The sequence below is a fragment of the Ctenopharyngodon idella genome, chromosome 8 (genome assembly GCF_019924925.1).
Source record: "Ctenopharyngodon idella isolate HZGC_01 chromosome 8, HZGC01, whole genome shotgun sequence".
NCBI classification, from domain to species: domain Eukaryota; kingdom Metazoa; phylum Chordata; class Actinopteri; order Cypriniformes; family Xenocyprididae; genus Ctenopharyngodon; species Ctenopharyngodon idella.
Genome location: NC_067227.1, coordinates 7,895,995 through 7,922,373, shown reverse-complemented (window position 1 = coordinate 7,922,373; position 26,379 = coordinate 7,895,995). Strand labels below are relative to the sequence as shown.

The window sequence follows — 26,379 nt, the reverse complement described above, 5'->3', positions numbered from 1 at the left end:
TATTAATATTTATAACCACTACAAAGAGCTGTGCGCGCGCAAGCGACAGGATTTCAGGTGTACAAGCACTGCTTGCACACCGTCGCTACTAGAACCACCTCCTATTTGCTGCTTTCCGTGTGTCTCTCATTGAAAATGAGCTAGAGATTGTGCTTTCCGCTTCCCATGTGAAACTGCTTTCACGTCGAAGTGGTATTGCAAGCCCAATTAATGAGAGGCCCACTGGGAATTCTCCCGATTCTTCCATGGCCACTCCAGGCCTGTATGTATCATTCAACATACATTGAAACCTCCAGTAATTGTGAGCTAAATCCTGTAGTTTAATATTCTGTACATACACTTATAATTTAACACAGAATTTGCAGCAGTTGAACTTGAGGCCTTGGATATGACGTCATAATATTTGCATTCCAGATATCGACGCACACCTAGGTTTTAGGCTAGGAGTATCATCTGACACAACCGGCAAACGTTTCACAAACTTTAATCATATAAAATAAACAAACACCAAACGAAAGTAAATGCTGAGCCCCTCAAGGACGACTGCCGCACACACATAAAACATAACGTAAAGTCCAGGCCTGGTCCTCTCTCTTCCTTCACTGTCATCGCCCCTCCTTTTATGCTTCCAAGCTCCTCCATGAGATACGAGACTGGTGCAGCACGCAGGTGATGCTCATTATCCATCACGCCACTGTCCTCATGCTGTTCTCACGGCCCTCAGCCTCGTCCTGCTTGCCACATACCCCATTGCTTCTCGCAGGCCAGGGGGTACCCACGAGATTGTGCTCTACTCCCCCCTCCGGGGGACCTGTCACGGTGGCCCCAGCACCTGGGGATAAGGACAGACGAAGCAAGAGAAAAGGAGACGGAAGTATCAGGAGTGACAGAGACGAGAGAGGGGAGAAAGGGAAAAAAAAAATCTTGGTCTGGTTCGCGGACACATATAAAATGCACAACACCGCTGTATTCTGCGTCAAAGGTACACACGCTCAGATGTAAACAAGCCCAATGTGTATGAGAAGCACATGGTGGAACAAGTGAAGGAGACGCGCTGAATGAAAGTGCACGTTCACTCTCTGACAGCAGAATGCAGCGGTTACCCCGGAAACCCCGCAAACAAAGCAGCTGCGCTGGTAAAGTTTTTAAAATGCTTCAAACAGCCATTCATTTTTTTGTAATCTCAATGTTGTTCATCACAGCACCAAATACTTAATACTTAAAGACTTAATAGGCTATTTATTTTCAAACTTAAATATTTGTATATTTTAATCTGGACCACAAGATGCCCTAATGATTGAAAATGTTTTGATTATTTGTTATTGTTCAGTAAAACTTTGAGACAAATGGCTTCATTAGTTTACATGTTAATTCATTATTACCAAACTGACAATGAAAAATACATATAAAGCATTAATTATTCTTATTTAAAATATAGAAAATTTCTTAGTTACTGTTTAATAACGTTACTAAAATCAAAAGAACTTATTTAATGGACCTGAGATAAAACTAACAATGTTAGTTAAGAAATACAACTGATCATTAACAAAATATAATACTTTCTGTAACAAATGTAGCTATTGTTCAGTCTTAGTTATTGCATTAAATAATGAGACCTTATTGTAAAGTGTTACCTGTTGTTTTTTATAGCCTAATTCTTTTGCACTTTAATCCGTTTGAAAATTTTACTTTATATATTTTTTGTGTATTGTATTATTGTATTTAATCATTCAGAGTTCTTTTTGTTATTACAAAAAGAGTTCTTAAACCTGTTATACTATGACAACACTTTTTTTTTGCAACTTATTTCAAAATCGTGATAATACCATATACTGTGATAAAAGCTTCAGCAATTAATCGCAACATGAAAATTTTATACCGTCACATGCCTAGTCCAGACCTTGTCCTCTTCTCTTCCTTCACTGTCGTCGCTCCTCTTTTTATGCTTCCGAGCTCCTCTGTAAAATACGAGACCAGTGCGGCGTGCAGGTAACGCTCATTATCAATCATACTACCGGCCTTGCACCATTCTCACAGCCCTCAGCCTCGTCCTGCTTACCACAGTGCTTTATATAGTACATATTGTTTCAAAGCAGCTTCACAGTAATAAACTGCATGGAAAATAACAATCAGTGATGCACACAGAATTCAGTTCTGCTTGCTGTCCTTGGTGGAGGGCTTGAGCATGAGACTTGACCTGAATCCTGAAATCCAACCCCAACATGACAGGGAACTCAAGCCGCCACACCAGAGAACTCAGAGCCTGTCCACGTCTGAGCATAAACATGAGAAACTGCAAGACTGGAAAGAAGTCAAGTCATCACAGCCACATTTGCTTTGTTTTAAAAGCAATTTTTGCTTTGTTTTTAAAAGTCAAGTCAAGACAAGTCATTTATATAGCGCTTTATACAATTCAGATTGTTTCAAAGCAGCTTTACAGTGATAAACAGGAAGATAATGATCAATGATGCAAATACAATTCAATTCTGTTGTAAAAGGGGCTCTAAGACAATAGTGTCATTATTCAGCAGAAGTCAGTTCGATGTTGATTCAGTTCAGTTCAAAAACTGTGTAAAGTTAATCAATTATGAAATGTGTCAGCTGTAAAGCAGCTCTGCAGAAAACAGTGATGTCCTTATTCAGCTCAAAAAAAAAAATCTTGACAAACATTTTAAGTGGATTTTAATGGGATTATTAAAAAAAGTATGACAATCCCTTTAAATAAATGCTTTCAAAGAATATAAAACTTAGGTGGTGCATGACCCCTTCTCCATGGTTAAGTTAAAAAAAAAAAAAAAAAAAAAAACTTATGCATGTAGACTGAGCCAGTCTCTGTTTTCAGTTCCTTTTTTGTATTATTAGAAAGATTCAGGTCTCAAATCTTGAAAATTGAAGGAATAGTTACCCAAAAACAAATGTTATCACTTAAAATTTCTCATTATTTACTCACCCTCGTTATAGGTGGATCTTAGTGGGGAAAAAAATATTTTTAAAAGTATGATGTGACCCCTTTGAATAAATTCTTTCAATGAATACAAAAGCGGAAATGCTTTTAAACAGTCCCGGCCTATGAGAAACCTTTTAAGTGAAATTCAAAGGCCTATTTTTGTTCTTCCCGAAATAAAACTGTTTAAAATCCCTATCTACGTGGTTGCAAACTTCCATGCATTGTAGAGTCTGTTTAAAACATAACCTTACAATAATTGATCCTGTGGATAATAATAATAATAATAAATTTGGTGCATGACACCTCCATTGTGTCACGACTGCACCTGTCCTTCTTTCCCTCACGCACACTCTGGACTCCATTTCCCAGCATTCCTCCTGGTTCTAACTATCTTCAATCCTCTACTGCTGCAAATGACAGAGACCTCAGTGACTTTTTTACATACAGTTGGCTTACCTGATTCATTCCTTGTGTTTACACGTTTCAATAAAGAACCTGTATCTGTGAATCTGCTGACTCCTCTTCTGACCATGACAGAAGACCAGACCAAACCAAAATGGACTGGGAGATATTCTGTTCCATCGTTCAGAATGGCCAGGCTATTGAATTCTATGTGGAGGAATTCCTGCAATATAGCCACCTTTCAACCTGGAAGGATCAACAGTTGATGAACCTGTTTTGGTGTGGGCTGGACTCACACATAGCCCCTTGGATACCAGTAGGTGACTCTTACTTCAACCTCGAAAGTTATTTAGATATGGTGCTTGGGATGTGTGGCTCCCCCTATTCAGTTGGTGAGATTGAGGAATCCCTGTACAACCATACCACGTCCTTCCAACACAGATGTTCCCTTCCAGAATCATCGGTTTCATCATTCACCTGTCAGCTCCAGCCCATGAGCCCGCTCCAGAGTCCGCTCCAGCCCCTGAACCTGCTCCAGAGTCCGCTCCAGCCCATGAGCCCACTCCAGAGCCCACTACAATGACATTTCATATAGTCTCCATTTCTGTAATGCTCCAAAAAATGCATAACAGTAACATAAGCAGTCCATATGTCCAAATGTGCAGTATATTCCAAGACTTCTGGGGCCTCTTACAAGGCAGAGCTCTAAAACCATTCAACTGTGTGGTGCGACACAAGGCTTTTATCCATCAGGGCAACTCATGTTCCGGGGATAATGAACAGGGGAGCAGATTTATTGTCCAGGGGAAACTCTCTGTACGGGGAGTGGAAGCTTCATCCCCAGGTGGTGAAGCAGATATTGCAGAGGTATGGTCTGGCTACCATAGATCTCTTTGCCTCACAGGAAAGCGCTCAGTGTCCTCTGTATTTCTTTCTAGCAGACGAAAATGCACCATTGGGTGTGGATGCTCTAGCCCACCCATGTCTAGCCAGAGTGGGCTTGTCACTAGTATTGATAAGTCTATGTTAAACATCCAGACATTGGGTGGCTGAGATGGTTCAACTGCTGTCAGGTCAGCCGTGGCCTCGCCTTCCCTAGAGGGACCTCCTGTCTCAGGATGGGGGTGGGGATTTACCATTCTCACCCAGACTGGATAGCTCTTTGGGCCTGGCCCATGAGAGGTGGTATTTGAGCGCAGCAGGTCTGTCTCCATCAGTCATACACACGATATAGAGTGCCAGAGCCTCCTCCACTTACTTTATAGTAATAAAATAAATGTCAAATGTGAAAAAGGTGACAAAATAAATTGTTGAAGGGGGTCTTCAACAACAGAATTTTTTTTTTTTTTTTTTTTTTGTGATTTTGACATGTAAACGAAGCTGGTGCACTCTGACAAGAAAATAAATGGAAAAGACAACATTTGCTTCAAGTAAAAAAAAAATAACAACAACAACAAAAACATTTGACACTAGGGCTAGGCATTAACTGCCAGGCGCCAAAAGAGCGCCAGGAAAGATCCCGACCCACCCAGAATAAAAAAAAAAAACTCTTCGGATCTACACGATTCACATAAAAGACATATTTTGATTCAAAATGGTGAATTTAGCAAAAAGCGACTAGTTTGCAGGTATGTAGATGTTATATCTCTAGCATGTAAATGCAGAGGTTTTCAACTGCCTGAGGGCTTAGGGACCACTCCACAAGGGGCCCTACTTAAGCCCGGGATACACTGCACAATTTTTGGCTGTCCCAGACGAAAGATTGCCATCTTGAAACAATCGTGGTGATTTCTGTGATTGTGGCTCTTAATCGTGTCGTACAGTGAGAGAGGTTCAAAGACGGCCGTTTTCCCGGTCTTGCGACCAAAGATAGCCTACGATAGTTTTCTGACAGTGTCAGAAATTCAGCATGATCAACACACAGTGTGTTTGCTGCTATGACCTACGTCTACTCACCAGCCAATAAAAATGCGACATGAAATCAACGCGACACGGCGCTAAAATTTAAAACTGCTTACCTCAAGCTCTTTTCCCTTCTTCTTTCGCCGCTTCCTTTTTTCCCAGCACACATAAAAACTACAACTTCCAAAGTGTGATTCAACATGGTTTTTTGTTTACCACTAGCGCATGCTAATGACATATTATTCTTCTATAAAAACTTGCATCGCAGCCTATGAGTCAACAGGTGTCATCATCGTACAGTTTACATGCATGTCGTACCCAAGTTTAATAGATCCATGTCGCACAGTGTGATAAAGTAATGATCTTATAGGATTGCTAAAATTGTGCAATGTATCCCGGGCTTTAGAGGAGTTTCTGTTCAGGATATCTGTGCAGTGGTAAGTTTTGTGCGGTTTTGTAGACTGAATGAGTCTGAGCCATCCTGAGCACATAAATCAGAATTAATCAAAGACGACATGTAATAAAACTCCTAGAAATCCCAAAAACGTATCAGTGTACTTTCTTCATCAAGTTAAATATCTCTGGCCAGGAACTCTGATTGTCAGATGACAGTCAGAATTACAGTTGACAGATGTGAATGCGATAACTTCTTGCTGTGACGAGCACAACACATATATTCACCTCAGAGAAGAAAGTACATCAATTGTATTTCATGTCATGTTCTTATTAATCTTGATTTGTTACAATTTGTGCTTTTTCTGGGTGGGTCAGGGTGAACTGTGGCACTAATAGAGTGTCCTGAATGCACGCCGCGCACAGAAGACCAACGGCCAAGGTCAGGAATTTGGTCAAGTAATATAGTAAATTTCAGTTTATTTTTCATCAAACCCTATTGTATACCACCAGAACACTTGGAATATATGACGCGTCGCATGGGATCATTCTGTGATACGTTTGCATCTTTTTGTAAACGCTTGATACTGGTTCCTATTCACTGCCATTATATGGACGAGCAGGACATTTTTTTTTTAAAAAAAAAAGAAGGGCATACAGCATTAAAACAACACCAGGGTGAGTAAATTATGGTGATTTTAAGGTGAACTATCCCTTTAACTGCAGTGTGTACATGGCCGGTGAGAATTCACAGGCAAAGGATAGCACTGTTTTAGAACTTTCGCCAGATTTATCCACCGAATTTGACATCTTTGTGACAACCCACAACCTTGGTGTAACCATGGAATACATTTAACTGTCCAGCAAAGCAAGCTCGGCATCTGTTTTTAAGCGCTTTCAGCTCCCTCCAGCAAGGGAAAAAGCTTTACCGGTGTCTTGATTTTTTTTGAGGTTCCATTGCATAGTCTATGTTTACAGTTGTTTTTTTTAACATGTCTCACTCTCCAAAAGTCCCTCAATTGCGCTCTCAGCTTCCGGTTTTCCATATCAGGTAATCAGCTAAGCTAGCTAGTTGTTTATTGATGGCGTATTATTAAATTTAAAAATCCAAAAAAAAAAAAAAAAAAAAACTTTTAGATATCAATCTACACATGCGATTGATATATGCATATGCACCTTCATGGACATTGGCTATGCTCATCTTAGCTCTTTTTAAGACTTTGAGTAAAACCACTCCATATTTAACGAAGCACAAAAAAAAGACCTAAACTGGAACCTGTTTTACAGAATAGCGAAGTTTGCTGCTCATATCCTGTATTGGCTAAACAAAGAATCGGACCATGACTAGAATCTTATCAAATGAATGTACATGATGTTTTTATTAAGCTCTTTTTAGTTCTTTAAATACTTTTTATTCTTACTACATTATTACTTCTATGTGTCAATCTTTTTAATGAGGGACAAACATCTGAGTTCACTTTAACTATAAGATGCTTCTGTAAGAATTGAACAAAACCGGAAAATTAATATGGAATTCTAACCAAAATACCCTAATACAGCAAAACAGACAAAACAATTCATCCGCTGATAATCAAAGTTTTTATTTGAAACGGAAAAGGTAAAGAGAGGAAACCCTACAAACACATTGTGAGGATTGTTTCACAATTCATCTGATGTATTTGATCCACAAATGTTTCTCTAAACCGTGGCTTGAAGTTTTTACCCTGATACTCTTCTTTCCTGCATTCAAAGGACACAACTGTGTATCTGAGCATGATCAAACCTCTCTCACCCAAAAATACACAATACAGTCAAAGTGAAACATGCAACCCTGAACACAAACAAGTGCGTGCAAACACTCAGCTCAGTCCACATACAGTTTAAAGTGAAAAATAAACATATTTACACACAAATATCATAATTTCTTAGATTTCCCTTATTTAATACAAAGCAAATGGCAAATAAACTATGCAGAGATCTAAATGCGTGTGGATGGAGGATTTGTTGTGGATGATAGTTTCTTTTTATGAAGGGAGAAATATACATCAAACTAAGAATCACTTCCAAGTAATCATCAAACCCTTCAAACAAGTGCAAACTGAAATGAATGAAACAGTTTGCAACTATTCAGACACACAAACACACTAAGGAAACCAGTCCTTGTGCATTAGCACTGTTGATGTCCACTTGTTGCATCTAACCATTTGAGTCACGGTATATGGAAAAGCTCTACAAATTTCAGCCAAAAAATACAAACTATTTAAGATAAACCCAAGTTAAATGTTTGTTGAAACACAAGCCATTTTCAAAGCATAATACAACATGTGGAAGTGGCGGGCAATATAGAAATTCAACTGTAATATGCTGACTGTTATAGAAATAGCACACACTCTAATGCAGATGCCCCCCTTTCAAATCCAATAGATCAAAGCTTAGTCTTTAGTTGTGGGGTGTAACAATAACTGGAGGAGAGGACTCAACTCTGCCAGGTCCCAAAGCTTCAAGTGACATGCCAAACATTCTATTTGGCTCCCATTGGACAACGTAACAATGACATCACCGTCTTCTCCTCCCTATGCTCCTAGCCATCTAGAGGAGTTGGAGGTGGTGTCAGGAGGGCGGCTGATTGGGCGTCTCAGTGGTGTGGGGACACAACAGAGCGAGGGCTACTGCCGGGAGCCAGGTATCTTTCCCTGGCGTGTTTCTCACAGAACATTTTGTCCTCCGCCCAAAAGTGACCACGCATCTTTAGGTTGAGCCCACATTCTGTACAGGTGTAGCACTCTGGATGACGGAAGCAATCGTCTGTGATCCTCACAGCCTGAGTGCTGAAAGGGGAAGGAGAAATAGAACTTTTAAAGTTAATGAACACAATAGTAGGTCTGTTCTATAACTTAGAGAGCTCTTCACTGACTACTAAGTAGCTATCTTTTTAATGCTGGAATATGCTACGACTTTTGTCTAGATTTTTGCCGAATTACGGTCTGGAGGAGTTTACGCTAGTTGCCGAAAATCAGAGCCAGTCTGCAGATTTTGAGCAGTGAGAGTTGACAGGTTTAGTGTATGATGGGCACAGACTCAGATTTTCTTTAGCTTCAGACTCTGATTCCATCCATTAACATGATTGATATTTTAGAACACATTGTTTCACACACAAATGTCTGGTAGTGTGTGAACCAAGTTCACGAGGTGCTTTGTGGGATGCTTTTTAGGGTATGTTCACACTTGTAGTTTGGTTCTTTTGGCTCAAACCATAAAAGAAAAAAATACATTTAGTCCTGGTTCGCTTAGCGTTCACACTGTCATTTTTAAGAGTGAACCTAAAGATACAAAAAAAAAAAAAAAAAAAAAAAAAAAAAACATATTGAGACAGACCTTAAACTTTCAAAACAATGCGGTGTTCAGGGCTAAATGCACTCGTTATATGTCTGTTCGTATGATGGCATTTTGACTAGCTGAGAATTCGAGAAGGGTTTATAAAAGGTGTAAAGGAGTCAAAACAGCGGCAGGAATTCCTCTGGTGCACACAAACAAAGATCTGCTGCAAGGAGACGGCGATTCTGACGCCTGTACTGAACTGTAATGGGCAATGTAGCTCCTGATGAGGCAAAACATGTATGCTTCAGCATTCTGTCCTTTTCAGGGTCGCATCTGGTGACATCACATCCTGTTTTTGGTTCTTTTAGATGTCTTTGGTCCGTGTTGTGTTCACATTTCTGACGAGGCGCATCAGAGTTCCTTTGGAAGTGGACTGAGACCCACCTTTTCAAGGGTCTCAGTCCACTTGTTTGGTGTGCACGAGGGTTCGGATGGCAGCGTTCACACTTAATCAAATGAACCACACTAACAAAAGCAATCTGGAGCGATTGCTCAGAGTTCATTTTAATCTAACCAAACCTGCCAAGTGTAAACACACTTTAACAGTACTGAAGTACTGGTACAGTCCTGAAGTAAATTAGAATGTGGTTAAAAGTTGGTACCGTTTGGAACAATGTTCTTGTTGGAGACGCACCTAAGGTAGCCAAGTGTAATCCTCACATGGTAATATAATACAAATGAACAATTCTCCCTTAAAGGCTAAACATCACACATCACTTTCATGAGTTACCGGCTCATTAACCTATTGCGCAATCCAAGCGTGCCTGTGCAGAGGACATACAGTACTATGGAGTGTGTGCAGAAGATGAGGGATTCAGGTGTTTGTTTGTTTTATCTTACACAATGCTGGTGCCACATTTTTCACAGGTGTGGTATTTCTGCACTCCAGCAACCGAGGACGTGGTCTTGGAAGGGCTTGGCGACAACTTGCTTGGAAACCGGATGGCGGCCTCTGTGACAAAACAAAGAAATTATAAACCAATAGATAAAACATTCAGTGCCTGGACAAACATTTCCTTTCTACCCCACCCTCATTGTCTTTGTCCACAGCTCACCTTCACCAGTAGCAGTTTTCAATTTATACTTAATGTCCTTTAAAACATTAAGCATGTGTGTGCTAAAGACTTCAGCGCCATGGCGTCCTGTCTTCTGACAACCGAAATCAAACATCACACTTTTTAATGTGTTGTTCTTGACCGTTTCTTTTTAATAATCAACCTAAGTTGGCATTTTATTATTGTATCAGTAATTTCTTGTTTTTCTGTTTTTTTTTTATTAGTGATTTGTGGCCAGAATAAGCTGCAAAAATATGAACTAGACTTGCAGATTTAAAAGCTCATAGAATGTCTAAGCCTGTGACATTTTTTTCCTCAAAGCAGTTTTTATGCTGTCTTACAAATCTTTTTAGACAAACTTAAGTGTGCGTGTCTCACCTTTCTCATCAGCCTCTAGCACCTCCTGCAGCATCTTGAAGGTGTTGGATTGGCGAGGGGCCGCACGCGATTCTTTGTTCTCCTGAATCATCTTGTACACCTCTGAGTCTCTGTCAAACCTCTGCATGGCAAAGTCTGAGCTGAAAGAGAGAAAGAGAGTTCATTCATCTACAAGTTAAACTTGACACCACCTTAAAAACAACACTCATGGAGCAAGACACAATCCAACAATGATGTGCAGCTCTGTAGTAAAAAAAAAAAAAAAGAAAAAAAAAAAAAAAAAAGGGCCTCAGTTATTAAACTTCCATCTCTGGATTATGTAGAAAATATACCCACACTATTGTAACATTATGGAGGGATCAGTCCTGGTTTTGTTCTACAACAGGAGAGATATGATTACAGATGCCTTTAAGGCAAAAGCAAAAAATACTTTTTGAATAGTCTTATGCTGTCATGGCAACTTCATAAGTCATTCTGAGTCTGTCTATGGATAGTGTATAATGTCTGCTATGCTATTTAGAGCATATTATAACTCAGAGTCTTTACTCCTGACAAGAAACCAATCTTTTCAAAGACTAAATCAATACCCTTTATGATAGACTTCATATTAAAAAGCCATGGTTGTGTTACTTCAACTTACAATTTGTGAAAAAATGGAAAATATCCACTGAGGACAAAATCAGGTATTTTACATTTTGGAAAAAAATAAAAATTAGCTGTAGACTAAGCCTTTCCACATTACTTGGTAGCAGAGATCTCTGTATTTACTAAACTGACTAACCCATTATGTGGATTTGAGTCATTCCTGCCTGGTAAATCTGAGCATATGATGTTTCCATCATAAAGTATAAGACTTTTTTTCTCTCCATTGTTCTTCCCTCACTCATGTGGTTGATCCTCTCTACGAATGCAACAATTAGCAGACTGTACTTGTATGGGGAGTAAAAGGATTGGGGTAGAATATAAGAGGTGTGTGTTTTTTATAATGGCAGGGTTAATGAGCTGATTAGAGTACAGTTACAGTAGCCGTCCAGCAGGAGGTTTATGGCTGCATTTTTATAGTCATAATAGTCATAAACACAGAGCTTTCTCACACATGGGCATCCTATTACTGCTTTACACATATTGGACCATTGCCATACAGACAAACTATACAGCCTAAAGGAAAACATACACACATATGAGAATAATTAAAGTGCCCCTATTATGCCATTTTTAAGGTTCCTAATATTGTTTTGGGAGTCTCCTACAACAGGTTTACATGCATGCAAGGTCAAGGTCACCCATTGCCATAACTGAATTACAGCTCCGGAGGATTATCGATTCTCAAAATATTGTATACAATGTATGGACAGAAAAGATGGCATCGATTTTACCTTATCAATTCGAGCCCAAGTCCGACAGTGAAACATCTAAAGCAGTCAATCAACCAGAAACTCAAATCGCAAGCACGACTGGAGCAGGACGTTTCTCAGTGGTAAGTGTCAACTTAGTTTGTGTTATGTTATAATATGTGATAGCAGCATCAATGTTATAAGGGTGTGATTCAGAGGAGCAAGCTGGTCCAAATAAACTAGGTACTGACCAATCTTTTAAGAGCAAACATTTTGTAAATCCTGCGTTGAACTCCCCCAGATTTGAGAAGCAGTCGTCAATAAAATGACGGGAATAGAACAAAAGATTGGGATTGTACTGCTGTGGTATCATTGAAAAAAATTAATTTTAACCACTTTTTCTTTGCAGCCTCATCATTCGGAAGTGAAAATCAAACAAATGTACTTTTCACAATGTAGGACACTGCGTCTTCTCGACATGATGTTAACCACATGAAAAAGCTACAGTGTTTGAGGGCAGGTCAAGTTGTTTGCGGGCGGACAACGTAGAACAAAGGCGGGCATTAGGCAAATGTGTTACCCAGTGACGTGTACCTATCATAGAAGTGTGATTCGAATTACTGACGACTCCTTTAGGCTGTTCAAAGTCAAATCTTTCTTGTGAGAGAATAACTTTATTTATAGTGCACTTTCGGCTTCACAACTTTGCAGATCGTTTACATTCACTTGTGACAATCACAGTGATAGTTTGCTAGTTACATTACACATTGCATGAAAGGTTATATTCTAAAAAGCATAATAGGGGCACTTTAAAACACATACACTACTGTTCAAAAGTGTGGGGTCAGTAAGATTTGACTTTTTTATTCAGCAAGGATGCGTTAAATAGTTCAAAAGTGACAGTAAAGACATTTATAATGTTTACATTGTTTTTGAACGTTTTATTCCTCAAAAAAGTCTATATATTATTGATTAATCAGCAAAAACTGTTTAACATTAACAGATTCTCTTACCACAGTGGCCTTGTGATAGTTTGCTAGTGAGTTTGTTATCAAAACAAATGTTATCAGGATTTCTGTTTTTTACAAAGGCCGTGACATGGGGTGAGAAATGATTAACCAATAGCCAAAACAATCCAACAGAACCCTTGATCTGACAAGAAGTGATTGCTTATTACTGTAACGTCAAACAGAGGTGGAAAATTAGTCAAATGAAATTTAAAGTGTCTGCCATGAGGGTTTTATTGAGTTTCTGGGTGCGGTTGTCACAAGAAACCTGCATGACAGCAAGGATCTCATAGTTGACATGACTGTTTGCGTGTTGGAATGTGTGCTACCATTCGGTACTGGACAAAAAGTGTTTCTGTTGCATGTCCAAGATATGACCGAAAATTAAAAGAAAGAAGCATTTGAAATAGTCATTACTGGGGGGGAAAGCATTTGAAAACAATAAATCTCCAAATAAATGGCATGTTCACTATCTTCATGCAGGCTGTTCAATGAGACATGCTTCAAATTGAAACCAGACAGTGAGTTTGAGTTTCTGCTGAAACCTTTCCCAGCACCTCTCAGTTCCCCATAGGGTCAACGCCCAAATTCACGGGACACAGGACAACAATTTTATGGGTGCGCCACCTCAACTGGGACCAAAGAGTAAGTTATAGCATAGGGGATCATAGTGGGTCAAAGGAACCAGTTGTCCCCCCTCCTGTTGCCTGCACAATCCCCTGACATATACAAGTGCTGCAGTGGGGATGCATGTTTCTCATTCCGAATATTTAAACGGCACCATTTATTGAAGTTAAGAAAAGAAGTAGTAAAACATGCATAGAAAGAACATTCCATCCAACTGTAACCCCCCACAGCTGAGCTATGATTACAATCTTGCTAAACAGGCTGAAAAAGTGAAAACAGTCGACGCAGCATCATTACATTACAGAGCGGAGCGCTAGTCTCACATTACGATATTTCATCTTCCCCTGCAGACTAGCCTGTCAGTTGCCGTGTAAGTTTGAGGAAGATATCTGAATAGTTTGGACTTACCTCAAAAGCAAACAAAGACAAATTCCTATCCAACTAGTTCAACTCTTGTTGGAACAACAACAGAGCCTATGGTGACAACTGCACACACATACACACACACACACACACACACACATCTAAAACTCTGGCAAACACACACACACACGGGAGGCAGTGCACCCACACACACCCCTCTCTGTCGAGTCTCGACGAGACATAAGAAAGTTGAGTTTCAGTCTGAAAGGTGTGACTTTGGGCTGCCTTGTATTGGTTGACAGCAGAAAAGGGGTGTGGTTACTAGCTTTTAACACTTTTTTATTGGTTGAGCAAAAAAGGGGTGGGGTCATTGGTATGTAGAAGAGGGAGAAGGGTGGGGGACCAATTAGAGGTAGAAATGATATAATCCTTTTCTAGAAAGCAAGACAAAGTGGGAAAGGAAAGGAAAAAAAAGGAAAGGCATAAATTATGAAAACAAAAGCAATTAAAAAAAAAAAAACTATGCAATTAATCATGTCACCAGACTTAACTTCTATGCCTGTCACTTTTTGTAATATCACTAAATATCTCACTAAATATATCTAATATCTATTCAATTATTTACTCATCTGTCACAATGAGGTAAAATCTAATGTCTATTAACAAATTATTTCCATTTTGGGGCTATTCTTAAAGAAATAAATACTGTATGCAATTTATTTCCATATGACATATTAGTTTGTACAAAAAAAATCTAAAAAATATCTAATTTTATTTTAAATTTATTAAGTGTGACCTGAGAGGAGAAGCAAGGCAAATGTGCATATATGTACCTGCGTCGAGGGGAAACAGGAGGCTCTCGTTCAATGGGGCTGTGTGGAGAGTATCGTCCAGGGGGAGTTGGAGTCCGACTGGACACTGAGTTACTGCGGAAATCCATGGAAGAGATCTCCTACAGAATACGCAGAACATAGGACAGGTCAAAATAATGCACTTTGCAGTGATAGCTGTACATCCCTAAGATTGTGTGTGTGTGTGTGTGTGTGTGTGTGTGTGTGTGTGTGTGTGTGTGTGCGCGCGTGCGCGTGTTCAGCAGATGTCTGAAAAATCCCAAGATCTTCCCACTGTCTCATACCCCATGCTGAGGCACCTGCAGTTGCTTTGGGATGTCTGGGTTTTTTTTTTTTTTTTTTAACAATGATTAAATCCAGAAATTAACAAGATGTGTACATATTTATGTAACAAACAGCATAAGAAAGTTTTTTCCCTTCTCAAAATGATTTACAAAAACAATCGATTTAAAAGAAAAACAGGAATGTGAAATACTGCTCTTCCTTCAAGTGGCCAGCAATCAACCCAGATCTATATTCCATTGAAAAAAAATTCCAGCTCATGTCAGAACAGCAGAGTGACCGTTTGAATATCAGAAATGTATTTTCAAGTCATGATGAAACAGAAGTAGGGACAGATATTTGCTTACATATTCTAAGGTGCGTCTGAGTGAAACAGATTATCTGAAATGTGCTATGATTTATAATTCAAAGCAACTGATATATATACTGTATATCACCTTGTCAGGGCTTGACATTAACACCCACCAACCCACCAAATGCGGGTAGATTTCAGCTGTGGCGGGTAAGACAGCCACTCCCACTAGCCAATTTGGCGGGTTGAATTTAATTACAGCTTACAGCCAAATGAAATGCCAAGATTGTTGTATCACAAAATTACTATTCAATTACAATTCTTTATCGATTAACTTGCTGTTAGTGAAGGCGGGATAGGCGGAATCGCGCTGAATGACACACAACAGAAGCGCTCTTTTTTCGCGTGCACAATCAGTTCTCCTTGCACCTGAATAGTCAAATACACGCACACACAGATGTCAAAATGTCCATTGTGTGGAGTATCTCGTGAGAATACAGTCGGTTATGGCTTAAGGGGACGTAAACAGGTGGGTAGAAACTGGATATGTGTCAGTATATTACGTCCATGCATTCAGCAGCCCAATTAAATACCTGTCTGTCATTAATTTTAATCAAACAACAAAAGATGTTAAATGTATACATGTTAAATAAACCTACTGTATCTGAAAAGAGATTTTTTATTTTTTTTTAATTTACTATTGTTTTTGTAATTTGCTTCTTTGTTCTTTTATATAGCCTAACTTATAAAATGCCTCATATTGCCCACCTGTACATACCAGCTGATATACAATGTAGTCTTGATTTGGGTGGTCACTCTGCATTTGAAAGGGTTTTAAATCTTCTAAATCAAGTAAAATGACTCAAAATCAAGTAATTTAAGCATGCCAAAGTCAACTTTAATCATATAAAATGTATTTTCCCAACAAAATTGTGGCCAGTGAAAATGCTGAGTGGCTAGTAACTTTGGAAAACCACCAGCCACAGTGGCTGGTGAGCAAAAAAGTTAATGTCAAGCCCTGCACCTTGTACTTGCAAATTCCTCAGAGTTTCCTCATGGAACACGATTTGATAAACTCTGGAGAACTTTTAAAAGAATAAATGTGGAGACAGAACACAAACGGGGGACAAAGACATCAAAACCGAGCAAGTGGGAGAAACTGATATTTAGACCAGGGGTGCAAAACTCTGCCCTCTAACCCTGCTCCAACACACATGTAGTTTACAAATAAAAACTCAGTTTTCAAATAAGCCTGAAGGACTTGATTAGCTGGATCAGGTGCATTTAATTGCACTGCCCTGCAGAACTATGGCCCTCCAGGAACTGGGTTTTGCATCCCTGACTTCGGGTACGTTTACGCAACAATAAAGTACTAAAACCAAAAAAGTTTTTCCTTTGCGTTTTTTTTGCGCACAGATGACAACATTGTCCAAACGATTCTCGTTCACAAGGATCCGCAAAAATGAATACAAACACTATTATTCATGTCAGGTCAGTAGTTGGCAATGCCATTTTGTAGAGATCACGAAATTTTCATAGTTTACAGAGACGATAATGGTATCGTTTTCAAAAACTTGCACTTTTAATCCTGTTTTCAAAAGTTTGCATTTTCAGGCCCCTAAAACACTGTTGTTGTGTAAATGAACAGCCAAAACGCTTAAAAAGTTTTCTGTTTTTATTTGAAAATGGTGTCGTGTAAATGCCCCCTTAGACCATGAGACACACTTCCAACACCTCATGGCTTTCCTCACACATCAACACAAAACAAGATGAAAAACTGATTCCTAATTCTGACTAAAGCTGGAAGTATGCAGATCTGTCAACATCTCAGCTGGTCTTAGTGTCCAGATTATTTTTGACTGATCTTAGCAGGATTCTTGGCGATAGAGACTTTGAGTACAATCGATTTCACATTCACTCTACATTTACATGAGGAGCAGCTGTGCAAAGAGTCTTTCGTGCCGGCCTTGTGAGTTCCTGATGGCCATGCATATCTACTGGAACTGTTGGGAAAGAGATGAGAGTGATTGAGAAGGCATGCTAACAGATGTTTGGCCCTAATGCTGATGGATGTTGTCCTGGGCAGCTCTTTTGACACCAGCTGTACTAAATAGAGGAGTCTGTTCCCACGCCAGACAACTTCCACCTGGGGCTTTTTGGCTACATCCATCAAGTTTCACAAAAGTGCAGCCAAGAGCATTTCCGCCCACTTGAAGCAATTATCAGCTGCTGTGACGATCAGTTTCACTGCTGGAAAGTTTTGGCGGTAAACACTAACGCAAACTCAACTGAGAACAAATTTGCATTTCATAAATTCTTTAAACACACCAAGCAAATGAGAATAGGGAGAATTGGGAAAGTTACATTTCAAATAAAAATGAAAAAATACAGGGGGAAAAACAATGAACTAATGCACAACCCCATTCCAAAGTCTTATTAATAGCACATTATTTCCATATAGGTTTTATACATTAGATTCTTAAATAGTTTTATACATAAGATTGTTGATAGATTAATTGGGAGGCAGCTTTTGGGGGTAAACCTACTGACACATCTTACCCCACTATCCCTTAACGCAGTGATCTCAAACTCAATTCCTGAAGGGCCACAGCCCTGCAAAACTGTGTTAATGGTTTGACACAGAGGAAAGAAAAATAGGCAGGAGGGGAGGCAGAGAGGTGTATATTAAGAATCCGACCACTAGGGGGAGTCATATACAAGTTAAATATCAGTCTTTTGAAGGAGGACACAATGTTGGCCTTCAAGAATTTTTCCTTAAGCATTGTTATGGATTTTATGAGTAACTCATTGCTCTCGACTTTTCTCTAAATCAAAATATGGATCAGTTTATTTGGATAAGTTGAAAGGAGGAAAGTGCCCATTTTCCCTTGATCCAAACAAAAGTTTCCCGTAGTCTAAACTTCTCCTAGATGGCAGCAATGGCATCCAGGCATTCAAGCAAACTTTATGGAAAAGTTTACTTTTAAGAATTTGTATTTGCATTCGTATGTCCATAGTCAAGTCAAATCACCTTTATTTATATAACACTTTTTACAATACAGATTGTTTCAAAGCAGTTTTACAGTGACAACAAGAAAAGTATGCAACTACAAAATTTGCTTTGGCTGTTCAGCAGCTCTAGAAGAAAATAGTGTCATTGTTTAGCTTGAGTCCATTCAGTGTTAAGTTCCGTTGTAAAAATCATCAGTTATTATTTAGTGAATTTCATCTATATATTCATCTATATAATATTATTAAATAGTAGGTGGGAACAGCTTTCACACAGTGTTGCTTTCTACGCTTTTCTCTCTCTTTCTTTATATCATTCTTATATTTTAGTCACAATAAGTATGTAACTATTAATTTCAGTGCGTGTTCATAGGTCTTAATTGGTCCAAAAGTCAATGTGAATCACACAAAGCACACTTGTGACATTTCAAACTTACACTCTTCACCTGGTAGACAATAAAACAGCAATCTAGTGCAACCACCGAGATCACAGCAACATCCTAAAAAATACAATATGCTAATATAACGGTGCAAGTGGTGGTCACATTTTTTTCTAGCTTTCAAAGTTTTCGCCAATCAACCTTATCCCTTTGCTTCTTCCCTGTTATGTAATATAAAGCTGTCACCTGTCATCGGTTAGCAATTACAGTAGGTTTAACCATTTTTAATTTACCTATATTTCTACCCTAAAACAAACGATTCAATCTAAATGAAATCAAGCTGATCAATGTTGCTGTTTCTTAACACAAGCTGACAAGATTGGCAGAAAGCGAGTTTCCCCTCACACACACCCAGGCACAAATCTCTGGAAATAGACAGTGCCAAGGGCTTCTCCATCACAAACCGACGCAGATCGGGTGTAAACTAGCTCAGAGTGTTGATGCAGGGTTGCCATGAGGTAATGGAGAAACAATTCAACAGACTAGACTTAGAAAAAGAAGAAAATGAAAGTGAATGGTGCTCAGATTCCGGTGCAAAACATGCTGCTACGACCATGATGCTAGAGTGGTTGCCAAGGTGTTGCTATGTAGTTATGAATGGGTTTGGAGCAGGTTTCTACAGCATGTGGGAGTTTTTTTTAGGCTGTTCCTATGCTATTCTGATGCCTAGATATGGCTCAAATGCCTTCTTCAATGTAAGTGTAATTTTCCCCCCATTGTGTCATCTGCCAAGAAACAATTTTAGTTTATTAAAGTTTAGTTTATTATATTTAGTAATAGGACACTTCTCAAGATGATAGGTGCCGCGATTTCATACCAGTCATATATGTATAAAGGAGACATGACCGCACACTCACTTGCAAATACTTTATTTCACCAACGTTTCGGCAAAAAGCCTTTGTCAAGGTGTGAATCCAAGGTGTGACACCAGTGTGAATGTAACGTGGACAACTAAAAAGAGATTTGAGTCCTCTATAAAGTCCAGGTACAAGTGCTTTTTACTCTGCTCAATTTGGTAACTGAAAATGGGTTGGAGTTCAATTTTGAACTTTCAAAGTGCACCAGATAAGTTCAAAAAACAATTTAAAAATGTAGAAGATGGACTGATGTTCACCTGCCCATAGTCTCACAAAATCCTGTGGGAAACATTGGGGAGAGGGAGCAATTGGTTCGGACCAAGCAATCGAACCAAGTGTGAAAGCACCCTAAAACAGTGATCTTCAAATATATTGCAAAATGGTTCAAACAGTAACAGTCCGTAAGGAACAACTGAATAGCTGTACAAAACATGGATCTGGTGAAAAAAAGAGAGAAATTTTCCAGGCCTTAGGTAGATGTAGATGACAAGATTAAACCCCCAAAACAGTGTTAGGCACAAATGGCCCGCTCATGGCCTGTAGCTGTAACTAATTGAGCTGGCACTGCTCTCCCCTGCTTATAGACGCTGTACCCATCAACAGCACGCAGTTAAGATCTAGACAAGCTTGCCAGGAATGCAGTCAAACCCAAACATGAGTAAAATGGGAGAAACAAACAGACTCAGACATGGAGGTGGACGGAAGAGAAGGTAAACTGCCTTTGCCATTCCATTAATTGACTTGAAATTGACCTTGGCTGTTCAGTGACCAATGAATCGCAGAGTAAATCCAAACAGGTCAATCGCTTTTGTGCTTGACCATTTATAGTGTTGGTGAAGTGTTGTTTTACTGGGGAAGGGGTGCATTCCCTTCTTGCCCTGTGTCTGTGTGGATGTAAGCTGTGTTTGTGTTGGACTGAGGTTATGAGAAGGAAAGAAAAGGAAGTCAATGTGCAATCACAGGCTTTTCCTCAAAACCCAAACACACACACACACACACACACACACACACACACACACACACACTCAAATCTTTCCTCTGGCTGGCAAAGGTCAGTGCGCCTGATTGGCTTCATCCTTATCGTAATCAGGACCTCTAAACATCCCCAGGACAGCACTGCACATACACAAACATTAACACGCACACTTACCAGACTATCTACAAGATCATAGGTGGCACTTGCAGATGTGCTGCATGTGATGACTTATAATGGTGAAGGCTGAGCTCATGAATAATAATTAGGTTATACACAAATAATATTAAAATGAGAACATTTCCAAAAATCAAATATAGGCAGCAATTACAATAGGGTGTGTACTGGCAAGGACAAAAAAAAAAAAAAAAAAAAAAATGACGGAAGTACAGTACCCGCTTTTTGGCGTATTCGCACCGCAGGAACTGGGAATGATTTTAGTTCTAGAAATGCCATTTGAAGGAACTAAGTTAGCTCCTACTTCAGAGTATAGTCCAACCCAGCACAGTAGGAACTACCAGTGATGCAAGCGTACGCTGGCCGAACACACGGGAAACATCAGCACCCGCCATTTAAAAAAAAAAAAAAAGCCATGTACACACACAGTTTATAGCCTATATATTTACTCCACAAACTAACTCTACAAACATGGAAAACAGTGATAGATGGACTTCTTAACCTTTACGCTAAGGAGAAAACCCAATGCGACTTTGAGGGGACCAAGCAAAACATGATTATGTATGTCTGCTCAGCTAGCGACATTGGGTATCAACCACACGGCAAACGCTAATTTTTTTCATATACTGTTTACCTTTTGTATAGCAGTTCTATCTACTAACGTATTAGACAAGACTGTTAAACAGATCGTAAACTAAAGACGGAAAATGGGAGTGCTGTGTGTTCAGGCGTTCTCGGTGGCATCAAAATAAATGTCCGCCGTGCCGGTCACAACAAGCGCGGCTCGCGTCACTTCAGAGTTCCTACTGGCAGTGCGAATGCAACCAGGAAAATGGCCCTAAGGGAACATTTCGTTTTCTGGAACCGCTCTGGTGGCCAGTACCTATAACTAAGTTCCTATAACATCCCGGGGCGAAAGCCCCTATAGTGTTATGGTAATCCTTACATTAATTTATTATGGTAACCACAGTGTCCACAAAAATACAACAGTTAAAACGGGAGGTGTTAAAAAATATCAGACCTCTTTCAAACAGTGTTAAGAACATACAGTTTATTTCATTTCTTTTTTTAATACCATGTTACCACAGTAACCAATGTCTTTAATGTAGAAAAATAGCAATATATCCAAAAATATCCGTAGTAACTATGGCATTTTGACAAACTATGGTCAAGATAGCATTTTTTTTTTTTCTTTCAACGTAACGTGTAGGCAAAGGCAACTAATATGTAATTTTCTTCTGATAAAATTACACTTGCAGCACAGTGATGTTTTTCTAGTCCTATTCTTGCATTAGGGTACTAGGCATGATTTTCTGAGTTTCAAACACTCAGATTTGTCCTGCTATCAGCAGTGCATCATGGGAGATGCAGAGCTTCAATGTAGATACATCATTTTGCACAATGTTAGTTTGTTAAATTCTACAAGCAACCATTAAGTGTGTAGTACTATGAGCACAATGAATGACATGCATTATAGCCATCAAAAAGATAACTGGCTCTTTTTAACTGAAGGGTGGGACGCCTTACATGCGCTATATTGAGCTTTACAGTTTCCCTCATTCATTTCTACATGTAGTTCATCTGCTCCTTCTTACAGTCTGATTTTTCCATACAAAAATGTGCACACAATTGCCTGTGACTAGATTTAGCCTGCTTTTTATTATGGTTTCATTTCTCAAAGCTATCACGGCGTGAGTATTTTTATAATGAAGTGCCACGGGTTTGTTTAGGATAATAATGTAAAAACCGCACGCATGAAGCCAGAGATTTTGATTTAGCACCCTTGCGGCACACGTGTGCATGACAACTCCCTCCTATACATGAGCCATAACATTTCTGTTTGAGGCTTCCCGCCGCATGATTAATTTTGTGTGGTACATATGGCATGAATATGTATCAGAGGACACAGTGCAGCACATGCAGGGGGAAAAATAAACACTATGCACTAAGATTGTCCACTGGGGTTAAGCACACTCGCTGTAGCCAAGTCTTCAGCAGAGCTTCATGGAGATGTAGAGAGTTTATTCGAAGAAGTGAAGATCTCTCGCTGTGATCGGGATTTACAGATGCTGTAGTCAGCATGATTCATTTTGAAATACTAAATGGTTTGGTTTGATTGGAGCAATGCATGGTGGGTGCTTCCCAAAAGAACCTTAAGTACAGCCTTAAGATTACCCAACTAGATCTTTAAACCCTAAGCTGCATTATAATGATATGAAAAACATGAAAATGAGAAAAACATGTTCTGGTGTTTCAGATCATCCACATGCCCTCAGAGCATGACATCATCACCGGCTAACATTCATTTACCTCAAGAGAAGATCATCACAAGACTAATTGAGAAACAGATACCAATATAAGAATTTCAGAGTTTGAAATAAGCAATAAGCATACATTAATCATATCATATTTTTTAATTATTATATTTTGAAAGAAATGCAAATAAAAACGTTATTCTCTCCATTTCATCAACTTGTTTCAGAGTAACTGGTATCAGTTATGAACAAACACATTACTCAAATTAATATTAACAAATCAATTCTGAAGATTAAATTAATATTTACTAAGTTAACTTCCTGAATGTTATTAATTCAAATAATTAGTATTAATATTGAACACCAAACTGACTATCGGCTGTTTTTAAAATATCGGCTGATACCAATTATTGGCCGATACATCGGTGCATCTCTATTTTTTTTAATTTTTTTTTTATTGTTGTTATTATTCAAAGCTCTAAAATATTTTATCGTGTTATTTATTTATTTATTTTAAATTGTTATCGTTAATCTTTTCCCAGTAAATTAGGAACAACTGGAAAAAGGCATGTAAAACGGTCAGTTAAAAAGAGTGGGAACCCTGTAGAACATTCAGATCCTAAACTTCTGGAATCTTTCAATTTCATTTACAGAAACTAGGAGTGTCAGGCCTTCGAATACTGCTGTGGACGATGGGCCCCTTTGAGTCGAAAAGTTTGAGAACCACTTCTCTAGATGATACATGCCAAATTTCTGTATAAATTGGACTTATAAATTGTATGAAATAGTAGGATTAACAAAATTCCAAAATGGAAAACCAGGTGACCATCTGATTCATGTATGCTCTAGGATTCAAGCAAAAACATCTGTTGAGATTCAAAAGGGATTGTGTCACAGTTTTGGTCTGTTAGAAAAGCTAGAAAAGTATTTAGTTTTTGAAATAAAACAGCGGAAATTGATCCAGATAGAAATGGGACATCATTTGACCATTTGATCCAGGAATGTTGAAGGATCCTGAGCAATCAAAAACGTAAATTAAACCTAGATTTAGGTAGATGTTTGTGTACATAACTTTAAAAATTAATTCAGTCTTCAATGGGCAGATACAACCAATGTGACTTTGACATCATTCAGATGCCTGTGATTTGTGTAAGTGTGGTGTACGGACACGCACGTTTATTAAAAGTACATCAAAAGCAGACATTCAGCATTTGTAGACAATGAAAGAGAAATTCTAGGCATGTGTTTGCGTGTTGCTACTCCAGACAGCATGACATGGTCCTGACCCAATAGTGTCACAAGATAATGTTTTTATGTTTATGTAAGGAAAACTATGCAGCAACTATGCATGACAACAATAGCAAGTCAGAATTAAACTACAATTTCAACAAATAACCAAAGGATATGCACCATACAGCTGTAATGATCACATGCAGACATCGTTAAGATGTTTAGCTGAATCTGTGATGGTAGTTGATGCCAGCTGTGCTGGTTTCTGTGGCTCACAAACGGCTGACCTCCAGAGACTATACACTATGGTCTCTAAAGTTTAAAAACAACTGTGCAGTAACCTCAAAAACATCCAAAGAGTGACCGTTGTACAGGCAGATGGGAATTTGACAAAACTCATTTCAAGATATAAAGGCGACAAACGTGTATAGACTTACAAAAGTCAGATTTCCTCTGGCCAAGAACTACTCACATAGACTAGGGGTTCTCAACAAGTGGGCCAAGAACCACTAGGGGACCCCAGCACACTTCCAACCGATGACTTAAAATTATTTAATAGAAGACAAAATAATCTAAACATAAAAATCAAGATGAAAGCTGACACTGTATTTCTTATTTTTAAATTTACAACAAGAGGCCAGATTCATGAAAATCTTTAGGAACGAACATTTTTTTTTCTTAAAGGGGTCATTTCCTTCACGGTAAGGGAATTTTCAAACCGGAAAAATCTATATCCTATCAATATGATGCTATCAATATGATGGATATTGGATATTTTATATAAAATATTCATACACACACGTACACAAACACACACACAAACACACCACTCTGCATGTACACCTACAATGGGTTGGTTGTTGTTGCATAATATGACTATTGGTGTGGATAGCACTAACTGGATAGCAGTTTTTCATTTATGTGAAGCATGTTTTACAGAAATAAATCATGCCAGCAGACTAAAGCGTCATGTTGTAAATAAGGTGAACTGGGACATTTGTGTGGTCAGAAAATGAAAAGTTGACAGAAGAAAAATGCCAAGGGCATATTTTCAACTCCTCTGAGTACGCCACAAGGAATTCAGTGTGCACACGGTGGTCAAAACCAGTGATACCTAATAAAGCAGTCTCAGAGTGCATAGCATGCTGGACAATACTAGCACACACTTCTTTTCTAATGAAAAGTGTGAAAGTAGTCCAACTGTAGCAGAGAATCAAACTCATTAGGCATCTGGTATTCATTAGGACCTTGTTAAAGCTGTGGACTTCATCATGAAGATTATTATGCCCCCCAACCCCCTTTCCACACTTGAATCTAACCTCATAAAGAGGAAAACTGAGTGACAAAAACAGAGACGCCTCAGTCACCACTAGTTACTATGTCTGACTGTTCTTAAATGGATAGTAGTTAATCTTTTTTCCATCCATTTGTCTATGTTTTAAGGACTCTTTCATGTATGAAATGCTTCACATGCAAGTCATGGCTAAATCACAGTAAGTCAAGCTTGAACCTTGTTAAATGTCAGTTCAAGTCGTGACATCAAAGTGTGTACATTCATAATATATGTACCTGATATGGTCCTAAAGGTTGAAATAACACATTTTAAGCGATTCAAATGGTAATCCACCATAACCATGCTTTTATTCCACTGAAAAGAGGGGATGCGTCCAAACACAGACATGATCTGATGTACGGTCTACAGTATGAAGAATGAACAGGAAAGAAACGACAGAAGAAAAACAACAAGTTATTGAATTAAGGCTCAAAGTCTGGCCCGGCGGCTCAGAGAGGCTCTGTATCACTCATGCTAATAGAGATAATGATCTCCATCTAAACCATCGTCAGTCCTGCTGCCTGACAGAGTATTTGGAGTTTATGGAGTAATTAGTGAGCTTTATAAACCACTGCTTGATCGGAGCCACCTGGATGAACCGTGTCTCCTGTTATCTGCCACTGGTCTCGGTATCACTTCTCTGCCTTCTGTTTCTTTATTTGCTGTTTATGTCTCTCCACCTCTTCTTTCCTTAAAAAGTCAATGGTATAGTAACTTTCTAAGGATGTTGTCATGTAGGCTTTACGTCACAAATACTTTTCTTTAGGCCCTGAACCTTGTTCCTTGTTTTCAAAACATTTAAAATGAAAATTTGGATGGATGGATGGATGGATGGATGGATGGATGGATGGCCTTAAGTTAAAGACTTCCTATTTTTTCCCCACAAAAGATGAT

At 38.9% G+C, this 26,379-nt stretch overlaps 1 protein-coding gene across 2 annotated transcripts in view; it reads right to left on the bottom strand.

The window, feature by feature from the left end:
- Nucleotides 1-7,226: 7,226 nt before the first annotated feature.
- The window catches only part of pdlim2 (PDZ and LIM domain 2 (mystique)), a 73,474-nt gene continuing 54,321 nt past the window's right edge, over nt 7,227-26,379 (bottom strand). For both annotated transcript variants that reach the window (XM_051903336.1, XM_051903335.1), the window contains 4 exons: nt 14,620-14,738; nt 10,456-10,595; nt 9,863-9,974; nt 7,227-8,472 (listed from right to left, as the gene is read on the bottom strand). In XM_051903336.1, coding sequence (XP_051759296.1) covers nt 8,280-8,472; nt 9,863-9,974; nt 10,456-10,595; nt 14,620-14,738 — 564 coding nt within the window. In that variant the 3' untranslated portion in view covers nt 7,227-8,279. The remainder of the gene's footprint in view (nt 8,473-9,862; nt 9,975-10,455; nt 10,596-14,619; nt 14,739-26,379) is intronic.